Source organism: Colobus angolensis, unplaced genomic scaffold, assembly GCF_000951035.1.
Source record: "Colobus angolensis palliatus isolate OR3802 unplaced genomic scaffold, Cang.pa_1.0 Scaffold61, whole genome shotgun sequence".
NCBI lineage: Eukaryota > Metazoa > Chordata > Mammalia > Primates > Cercopithecidae > Colobus > Colobus angolensis.
In genome coordinates this window covers 713,600-724,967 of record NW_012119710.1, presented here as the reverse complement: position 1 = coordinate 724,967, position 11,368 = coordinate 713,600, and the positions used below count along the sequence as shown (strand labels likewise).

Sequence of the window (11,368 nt, the reverse complement as noted above, 5' to 3'; positions counted from 1 at the left end):
CATGGTGAAACCCCATCTCTAATAAAAAGTACCAAAAAAGTATCAGGGTGTGGTGGCACTCGCCTGTAGTCCCAGCTACTTGGGGGCGCTGAGGCAGGAGAATCGCTTGAACCTGAGAGGCGGAGGCTGCAGTGAGCGGAGATCGCACCACAGCCCTCCAGCCTGGGCGACACAGCAGGACTCAGCTTCAAAAAATAAAAATAAACATAAATATAAAATAAAATAAAGCTTTGTTCAAAGCCAAGAGACAAATAATGAGTTTTAATCTGAGTGGATGAGAAGCCACTAGAGAGGTCTAGGCAGAGTATCACATAATCTGACCAAAGCTTGTCAAGGATCACTCTGGCTGCTGTGTGAGAATCAACTGCAGGAGAGCCAAGGTGGAAGCAGAGAGATAGGAAACTTGTCATTAGAAGGACAAGAGTCTGTGGTGGCTTAGAACTCACTGGATTCTGGATATTTTGAAGTTCAGAGTCAATGAGATTTCCTAAAAGGCTGTATGTGGTGAAGACTTAAAGATAACTCTAAGGTTTTACAAATGTAATTGAAAAGTTGTACATAACCAAATTTTTAAAAGTCCTTCCTATGTTAGATTCACTCACTAAGGGGATCTCTATGTAAAGGAACTGCTTAGTAAATCTTTTCACCAAGCAAGGAATTCTTCTGCAGTAACACTAGTCACCTCCTAATTGATTTGTTCATAATTTTAGATTTTCAACTGTATGCCTGCTGAGTGAACTACAATTACTTCTTAGTTTCAACCATCCCTTTTCATCCAATAAGAGTAATCCATACAAACAAATGATGCTCTTAAATATATGTTACTTAATATCCATAAAAATACAGTAAGGACTATACTAGAACCTCATTTACATCTCATTTATCATAATAATCCTGAAAAGTATCATCCCCCTAAAAAAATGAAAGAAGTTATGCTCAGAGGTTAACTATTTTTGCCTAAGATCAACCAGCTTAGTAATGGCACAGCTCACCCGCTGACTCCAAAGCCAATCTGTTTGTTAGCTATACTGTTTCCCAATGTAATACTCTTGAGAGGCACCAATTGTTCAAGTTCTTAAACTGTCTAGCCCTTCCTCTCTTCCACAATGACTAGGTTATTTAAATGGAAATAACTTCACGAAATGGTGGCAAAGATAACTTTCCAGAAACTGGATAGTTTTCCTGGAATTGCCAGGTAGAGATAGGGCGAATGCATTGTTTCACTAGACAAACATCAACAAATAAAACAAAGCATTCTTTCTGATACAGATTTGTGGCAAGCTTCTCAACTACCACACCATGGTACTATGGAGTTACCATGACAAAGCAATAACCTAGTTTCAGGGTTTCAACAACCCCATCACTCAGTAGTCCCTGTAAGAGAAGAACTTCCCATACCACAGCGATCAGACCTTTCCCCCAGAGAGAAATGGTCTCTGAGAGACGATAACTAAGAAGTGCACAAAAGTGGCATCCCTTACAAAAAGCATAAATTCTCATGTTATTGTATATTCACTTTTTTTTTTTTTTTTTTTGAGACAGAGTGTTGCTCTGTTGCCCACGCTGGAGTGCAGTGGTGCACTCTCAGCTCACTGCAACCTCCACCTCCTGGATTCAAGCTATTCTGGTGCCTCAGCCTCCTGAGTAGCAGGGACTACAGGCGTACACCTCCACACTTGGCTAATTTTTGTATTTTTAGTAGAGATGTGGTTTCGTCATGTTGGCCAGGCTGGTCTGAAACTCCTGACCTCAAGTGATCTGCCCACCTGGGCCTCCCAAAGTGTTGGAATTATAGGCATGAGCCACTGCACCCAGCCAACTGACATTTTTAAAAAGACAGTTTTAACTGAGGTTATCTAAATACCTACACTGATCTATATCTGTGTAACAATGTTTTCTCAAAGAGGGCCTGCAATAACTTTAGGGAAGTCACAGAAACAAGAAATTCTGCTTACAGCTGCAAACTCAACAGTGTTACCCTTCTGCTTAAAATCACCTCAACTGCTTTCCACTGCTCCAGGATAAAGGCTGAAGGCCCTGCTCGTTGCGCTTCCTGTCTTTCCAGTTCCATGGCACTCATGTCTGACCTTTCCTGGCTCGTCACTCAGCCCTCGTTTCATGAGGGCCCAGCCCTTTCGTGCCCTAGGAATTTAGCAACTGCTCTTCCTTCTGCCAAGAACATTCTTCCCTCTGCCCTTCCTGTCACTCCAGCTGGCTCACTTACACTCACCCATCAGATCTCAGCTGAGGCATCGCTTCCCCAGGGCAGCTCTAGAACTTTCCCTCACAGATTCTCACAGGACCAAGTACATCCTGTTCTCACCACTTACTGTAGCACAATTTATTCATTTGATTACTGTTTGCCATCCCATTGGACTATTATAAGGTCTATAGTTGGCACTCAACAGTATTTGTGGTGGAGAAATGGGCAAATGAATAGCGTTACATCATACTCTCCTCCAAGCCCAGTGAGGGCTTTGTTCACCCTGCCTCCCTAACCTTAATCTCAATCCATCCCAGATGACATGCATATGAATTTCTACATGCTGTTTTGCTAAGAGTGACAAGAAGGGAAATGAAATAAAGGATGCACTATTTTAAAAATATACATTTAACTTATCCTTCTCTACAAATAGCTTTTAATGCACTGAAACTGATCTATTCAAATCCATTTATCCATGCATTCTAAAATTATAAATCTTGTTATCTAAGTCTTCTGACAAATTTTTTTGAAACTGAAAGATATAAATTATCTTCAATTCAACCAACCAAAACCAACAACAACAACAAAAAATTAGTTTGAAAGCTCAACACTCTCAGTTGCAAGTAGCAATGGTAATCTCAGTTATCTGACAATGTCGTCACCCAGGTATCAACTCTTTCTTACTAAACCTTATCCTGGAAATTAGCTGAGGTAATCAGAGCACAATGTTACTAACGCTAATAATACTATTAATAACAAGTTATCAAGCACTTATGTACTATCTGTTTTACAGAGAATAAGTATGCTCATTTACACTTCACAATAAGCCTATGAAATCTATAGGGAAGCTAGAATTCAAGTCCAGGTTTGGGTCTCCAAGTTCAGGTTTGACCTCTAAACAGGAAAGTTAGTGTTGCACAAAAAGAAAGAACAGAAAAAAAACCCAAAACAAACAAACAAAACAGGGTGGAGCAATGGGGGCTGGTGGGGAAGGCAGTGAGGGAAGAAGATATTCAGGGAGTGTAGACTCAGGATCTGTAATCCCAGGAAAGCTCCCTCTTTGGTTTTTCCTCCAAATCAGATAAAGGTTTGCTTTTAGGTCCAATCCTTCAGTTGCATCTGTTTCCTCTTATGTAGACTCCAGCACTAGTACTTGAAAGTTACCCTGCTAACTCTAATCTGCAGAACTTGCTCCATTTAAGCACATGTACTCCCTTTTGGGAGCCAAAGGGCAGAATGAACAAATATTCAAAAACATTTATGACTAAGTTTGTTTCTCTGCCTTGCCTCACCTTCCCTGCCTCTGCGAAAAATATAACCCAGGTAATGACTACTGTGATCAACATCCGCTCACCAGTAAGAACAGGTATCTATATTCTAGTACTAGAATGTCAACAGCAAGCATATGACCTTTACCAAGCTCCTCCAGGGAGTCACTAAATCCATTCAAGAATGCCAGAGCGATAAACAGAAAATAGCATTCAAAGTCAAATCCTGCCATTCTGATGACTGTCAAACCCTTTGCTTTATTAAGTACCTTAGTAACTTTCCAGTATTTTCTCATACCACAACAAGATTCATGGTTGCAAATCTGAAGAAAATCCCAAGCTACTTGATCCTAAAATGTGCCACCTATTTTGCAATCCTTCCCGAAAAATCAAGAATGTGCAAATTTGAAATTGCGCCTGCTTTTTGTCTGAGATTGTTCTTAAAAATAAAACAAAAATTTAAATGTTAAAAATTGAAAGTGTGTCTTCAATCAAAAAGATTTTTTTGTTTTGGTTTGGTTTTTGGTTTTTTTGTTTATTTGTTTTTTTGAGACGGAGTCTCGCTCTGTCACCCAGGCTGGAGTGCAGTGGCACGATCTCGGTTGAAAAGTCCACCTTCCCGGTTCACACCATTCTCCTGCCTCGGCCTCCCGAGTAGCTGGGACTACAGGCGCCTGCCACCACGTCCTAATTTTTTGTTTGTTTGCTTGTACACCGTGTTAGGCAGGATGGTCTCTATCTCCTGACCTTGTGATCCACCCCGCCTCAGCCTCCCAAAGTGCTGGCATTACAGGCATGAGCCACTCCGCCCGGCCAATCAAAAAGCTTTTAATAAAGTTTGTAGGCATAAAGAAATCTACTCCCGAGTATGCATCCAGTCTGTAGGCCCATCACCAACGTACGGTGTATGAATGTTGCAGAACGGATGACTTGGTTTCAAATCCTGACTCGGCAATTTAATAGCTATGAAATCATAGACAATGAAAGCAATTTACTTAACCCCCGATTCTTCCTCTGTCCACTAGGGAAAATGGAGCACAGCTCAAAGAGGTTAAAAATAATCTCAAGTTCCTGGCACATTTCAAACCCCCATTCAATAAATGATAGTTACTAATCATTCTTCTGGGTTGTCAATTTAACTAACATTTCATATATAATTCTTCAAATTATGTGATATCACAAACTCTTGTTAAAGAAAGACACCTACTATTAATAAGCTCTAGTTACACAAGTATTCTCAGTCATTTGAGGTTAACCCTGTGCAGTTAACCAATGTGAAAACAGAAATTGTGATTACACCTGTGATTTTGAGAATTCTTTGATTCTCGAGCATGGCTAAGCAAAGCATGTTTTCATGAATGGTTTTTCCAGAGGAGAACCACACCATTCCTGCCATTTTTAAGTCCTCACTATCTACTGAATTAGGAGAACCTTGGAATACTACAAAGCCCAATGAGTTCCATCAGCAACCAGAAGCTACAACATCTTAGGGATTTGCTAATGTAAATATCCAGAGGGCAAAACAAAGGGTTGAAGACTTTTTGTGAAATCTAACCTTACTCCACAAAACAGAATATTATTCAGCAATACAAACAAAATGAAGTACAGATTTCATAGATGAAACTTGAAAACATTATGCAAAAATCAAAGAAGCCACTCACCAAAAAAAAATGCCTATTGTATGATTCCATTTATATGAAATATCCAGAACAGGCAAATCTACATAGGCAGAAAGCAGACTGGTGGTTGACTAGGGCTGGAGCGGGTGGGGGTCAGGGAGTGAGGGGTCTAATGGGTACAGCGTTTCTTTTAAGGAAGATGAAAATGTTCTGAAATTGGATTTGATGATGGTTGCACAACCCTGTGGGCATAAAAACCTTGAAATGTACACTTTAAATGGGCAAACTGTATGGTATATTAATTATATCTCACTAAAGTTGTTTTAAAAAATCTAACTCACTAACTGATTAGTGGATCCTTTACTCGTCACTGCGTGGAACAATATCCTCTTCATTAAAAACTAAAAATAAGTGCTCAGAGTGCTGTCTTATGTTTAAAGTTATAAAATATCTTGACATTGGAAGTCTACTTACCTTGCCTTTGCATCTGTCATCTCCACTTTACTTCAATAGCAATCATTTGAGATGAACTCCAGTAATGGAAACTACTCAAATACATGCAAAATGTATGTATGCTCAAACCACGTTTTACAGATTACATTTTTTATTGCTCTATAGCAGTGACTGTTCTTTCCTTTATTTAATACAAACTGACCACCTTTGTTATCAATCTCCTTTTGATTACTTGCTACACTGACCTTCAAACAACTGAAACTCCACATTCACAGGATCTCCTTTTGTTCTCCTAAGAAATACAGGAAGTATTCAGGTAACAATGACAGACAAAGAAGCCTTACCTACTAAATTGGCTAAACCCACCTGCTAGGGGTGTAGGAAACACAGGGGATTCACCTGAGTGGGAATGCTACTAGCGAGAACTAGGAAAAAGGGATGGCCCAGCTCTTGACCAGGAGATGGAGATAAATTAGAGTCTGGGCCAAATAATGGACAGTCTTCAAAGTCTAACAACACTAAGGAACCCGTTACCTAGAATATTTTTACTGATTGTGAAGCATACATGTATTTCAAGTTTTTTCAAAGTTTTTTGTTCTTAAGTTTAGAAGAGCCAATGTGTGAGAAAAGACAAAGTGAGAATCCACGCTTTCTGCTCCTCAGATCCTAAAATCTGAGGCAGACAGATCAAACATACTCACATGAAGATACTCATATGAAGAGACTAAGAATAACAAGAATAAAAATATGCTATCAATTCAACATATGCTAATATAAAATACTTAAAATATATAAGTGGTTATAAAGAGGAAAATATTAAATATTAGTGCTAGAAAGTAGAGTCAAAGGCTGCATAAGAACAGAGACTCGAGATTAAGATAGTAATTTTGTAGGGAAAAAACTTACTAGTACTATTTATATACAACAATTCTAAAATCATAACTTTGGTAGAACAATATTTTTAATCACAACTCTAATTATTCAAGTGTCATCTCTGCTAGTTTGTTTTTCAAATTATTTCAGTTCACCCCTCCAACTCACATGAAGAACCTGTTTAAGATGAGCTGCTCTTAATTTTGTTTTTGAAGAGTCCCAGAATTTGAAGATAAAGGAAGTATTTTCTTTCAAGATCACTTCTTCTGCTTAAGCACTTAAAAAAAAAAAAAATTCCAACAACCCAGGGTAAATAGAACCTGTCAGCATTTCACTTCAATTATGATACTATGATCCTCTGCTGTTCCAGTGTTCCAGTTCAAATTTCATATCTAAATCTTATACAAATACTTCCCTTAAGTTATCAATTATCCTTCCTCTGGGGCCAAATCTTTTCAACACACATGTTACTTCTGATGTTACATCACTTGCCTTTTACTATAGACTCATATGTAGATGACTTGGACTTATTTGAATAATCAACCAATATGATCAATTTTAAACAGAGAAAAAAAAAAAAAAAGTCCAGGCATGGTGGCTTACACCTATAATCCCAGCACTTTGGGAAGCTGAAGCAGGAGGATCACTTGATCTCAAGTGTTCAAGACCAGCCTCTGAAACATAGTAAGGCCTTGTCTCTACTAAAAACCAAAAAAAATTAGCTCGTGTGGTGATATACACCTATAGTCCCGGCTACTCAGGAGGCTGATGTGGGAGGATCACTTGAACCCAAGAGTTCGAGGCTGCAGTTGGCTATGATCACACCACCACACCACTGCCCTCCAGCCTGGGTGACAAAGCGAGACCCGTCTCAAAAAAAAAAAAAAAAAAAAGAAAAACAAAAGAAAACAAGCATGGGACCTGGCATAGCTTACCAATTACAAATTTTATCTTGACAAAATTCCCTAAGGCATAACTGTCTTGTGTAACTACAGCAAAAGTCCTCAAACAGATTTCCCAAAACGGACAATGAAGAATGTGGGCAAGTCAATTGGGAAATCATAATCTTAATTATCACCAAGTTGAAAACTTCACTTTCGTTTTTTTTGAGGTGGAGACTTGCTGTATCTCTCAGGCTGGAATGCAGTGGTGCAATCTCAGCTCGCTGCAACCTCCACCTCCCAGGTTCAAGGGAGTCTCCTGCCTCAGCCTCCTGAGTAGCTGGGACAACAGGCGCGCACCACCACGCCGGGCTAATTTTTGTGTTTTTAGTAGAGACAGGTTTTCACCATGTTGACCAGGCTGGTCTCAAACTCCTGACCTCGTGATCCACTCGCCTCGACCTCCCAAAATGCTGGGATTACAGGTGTGAGCGCACCCAGCTGAACACTTCACTTTCTTTCTCAGAGAAACAGGTGATTGTGAAACACTATTATAATGTTGCTCCACATCGTGCAAAGATTTCACATACATATCCACTGCTAAGATGTTTTCTCTTAATGTTAACATAAACCCAAAAGGTTAACATATGTCTTTCTTACTAAGTTGTTTAAATGTTTCTGAATAAACAAAGAACATGGAGTAACATTATTAGTGTATCTTACCTGAGGCCAGTCTGCAGGCAATGCCTAACTGCCCCAAAATTCAATAAAATGCTTAGGAAGTGCACATTCGATCATAAAACATCAAAATAAATAATCATCTCAGGGAACGACCACAAGCATATCACAAGTAATCACTTGGTTTAAAGGGAAAAAAGGCCAAAAGAGACAGAAATAAAGCAAAGAAGGAAACAAAATAGGATGAAAAAGAAAAAGAAGGGGGGGGGAATAAAACTTCCCTGCAGATAATTTTCCCTATTTCCTCAGTCTGACCTTCGTCCTCCATTTTAAAAATCCTCCGACTACAAGTTCCAAGTGTTTAGTTCAGTCTTTATGGGTATACTCTTTCCCATAAACGTCCTTGTGCCAAAAAAAAAAAAAAAAAGTCTGATTTTAACATGATGAGTTATCATTTTATAGAAGCAATAGTTCCTGCTACTCGTTAGGACTCCAGAACAGTTTAGCGAGAATTCCTTTTAAAGGGGCTTTGTAAATTGTATGAAACAGGCCAAATCCTGATACGATTACTATCTTAATCGTAACTGGGGAGGTACGATTCCGCCGTGCAAAATGCCTTCTGAAATTCTGTGTCCCTACACCCCGTCTTCCATCCTCAGCCTAAACATGTTAACAGAATGTTCTGCATCCTTAGCACAGGGCCAATACTCAAACCAAGCGAAAAACTTTATTTTGAAAACACTTACAAGGGGCGAACCAAGGAGGACAGCGTGTAACTGAGGAGGCAGCAGGGCGACTGGCTGGCTCCATGAACCCGGAATGGCTTAAAGGACACAAGCCCCAGGAGCTTAAGGCAGTTTTCTCCTGCACACCCCAAGCTGCGCTTTAGATTCCCAGGATTGAGCGAGCAGTGTATTTCGTACTTTAAAACTCTGCAAGTAGTCTAAGCAAGCAGAAGACAGCCAAGGGAGCCAGGAGGGGCCCGAGGGACGCAGGAGCCTGAGAAAGAAGAGAGCTAGGGAGGGGAAGGCCAGGAGCAGAGCCCGGAACTGGTCATCACGGGCCAGGCCTGGTCCCTGCCGCCGCAGGAGCGAAGACGCGGCGCTGCATCCGACTCACCTGCCCATTCTCCGAGCCCCGGGCCGACCCCCGCCTCATTCCCCACTCCCCAGACCCGGAGGGCCGTGAAGAGCGAGTACGAAATGCGCAGGGCTAAGTAGGCCACGGTGCCCGCGCCCACCCAGTACAGGAAACCGGCGGCTGGCAGAGCGCTCTCCATGGCTTTCCACTAGGCCTCACTACCTTCGTGAATGAAAAAAGCGAGTGAATGAATCCAGGAGGGGGCGCCGGCCGTGACAGTGAGGATGACACTAATAGGCGCCGCTCCGACATCACTTTGGGCCTAAACCCCGCCCGCGGGACCATATCCGTGTCGCTATTGGTGATCTGTCTTTCCCTCTGCGCGTAGTGCGTCAGCAATTGGCTGACTCTAGTTCCACTGCCCCGCCCACACGCCCCCGTCAGCACGCCCCCCAGGGTTCCGCCAGCTAGCGCCCTGTCTCACCCCACCGAGGCACCCCGGTCTCTCATTGGCTGCAGCCGTACTCGCGACTGGGGAAGAATGCGCTCGGATTGGCCAGTCAGATCCAGGCTGGTTTGAGCTCAGGTTGGAAGAGGAAATGGGATCAGAAAAGCCGCTAGTGAATGGAAAGATTGTAGTAAGAAGTGGGCTTGTGGGCAGGGCGCGGTGGCTAACACGTGTAATCTCAGCACTTTGGGAGGCCGAGGCGGGCGAATCGCTTGAGCTTAGGAGTTCGAGACCAGCCTGGCCAACATCGAACCCCGTCTCTACTAAAAATACAAAAATTAGCCGGGCGTGGTGGCGCGCGCCTGTAATCCCAGCTACTTGGGAGGGTGAGGTGGGAGGATCTCTTGAACCCGGGAGGCGGAGGTTGCAGTGAGCCGAGATCGCGCCACTGCACTCCAGCCTGAGAGAAAGAGTGACACGCCATCTCAAAACAAAACAAAACAAAAAAAGAAAAGAAAAGAAATGGGTGTGGAGCCATGGTTTTATTTTCAACTCTTTATTAAATAAATATATATTTTACATATATGATATAGTTATATGATAACTATATCATAGTTAAGCGTGCTGTCACTGTTCCAATAAACTTTTCCAGATAAAGGCTTGCAGTCTTCTGTGTCTGTGCCTTCCTCGCTGCAGGCATTAGCTCGGGTTACACTCACTCACAGAGGGCCCTCTAAATGCCAGACCTCCCTCCCAGCCGAGCAGTAAACATCACTTAGTTCCCAACAATTTGGAGTTCAAGGCAAATAACCTGATGGAGTCTAATAACTCTAATAACTGTTACACGATGGCATCAGAGCTGTACGATGAATGAAAAATATAGGAACACAGCTTGCTGAACAATTAGTTTTGGAAGGAGATTATATCTTTTAATTTGTCTTCAAAGGAGGATAGAAAATTTTATTTTCTTTTTTAAATTTCCCTTTTCTGGTTGGGGGGCGGGAGAGTGGTATTTCCAAGGGGCACAGAAGTGTGAAGTCCAGATAGAAGCATGGGAACTACGTTAGCAAACTTCCAGAGGAGAAAGACCGCAAGGTAAGTTTAAAAAATTATGTAAAACAATAAAGTGCTTCACACTTACTCTCTACCTTTCTTCAAGAGTTTTTATTCCCTTCTCTGGCATGGATTTGGGCTCACAAAAGTACCTAAAATTTGTTCTTAGCCAATGGGGGCTGCTGATTCAACACTTAAGAGTTTTTTTTGTAAAGCAGGAACTTAAGGATAATAATTCTAAGGGTAACAGTTCAACATATCTTGCAGCTAACTTTATAGTTTAATGAGATTCAATTTGAGCCTGATTTCTTGCTGCCCAAACCCCCCTTTCTCCATTCTCTTACCAGATTAATTAGGTCTAACCCTAAGGCTGTAAATGTAAACCATCAATTACCCTCCAGAATTCAGCCATGCTGACATCATATTTTATTTTAATTGAATTTGGTACCTTTGGCTGGGGCCACCTCTTCAGTTCAGCTAAAAGCCCACCACTCTTCTCCCTCAACTTATCCTTCTTCCCCAAATCTTTGCCTACAGTGTAGCTATATCCTCAAATTTATATATCCCAGCTCATCATTGCTCACCAGCAAAGCGCCCTCTAGATATTCAGTCCCATTCTCCTTAGAATAGGCTGGACGGGGGAGAAGACAGTTATTACAAACTAACAATACATAATTTTTTGTTGCATATGTCTGTCTGTCTGTGGCCCCCACTAGAATCTATGTTTACAGGGTACACTATGCTGTGAATCCACAGGACCTAAAACAGTGCCTGGTACCTAGGGGACCCCAACAAATATCTAAGAAATAAAC

General features: G+C 41.5%; 1 protein-coding gene across 2 annotated transcripts in view; it reads right to left on the bottom strand.

Annotated features, from left to right (window-relative positions):
• Window positions 1-9,522, bottom strand: part of HSD17B12 (hydroxysteroid (17-beta) dehydrogenase 12) — a 178,970-nt gene extending 169,448 nt beyond the window's left edge. For both annotated transcript variants that reach the window (XM_011963265.1, XM_011963266.1), the window contains exon 1: window positions 9,095-9,522. In XM_011963265.1, the coding sequence (XP_011818655.1) occupies window positions 9,095-9,254 (160 nt within the window). In that variant the 5' untranslated portion in view covers window positions 9,255-9,522. The remainder of the gene's footprint in view (window positions 1-9,094) is intronic.
• Between the last annotated feature and the right edge of the window lie 1,846 nt (window positions 9,523-11,368).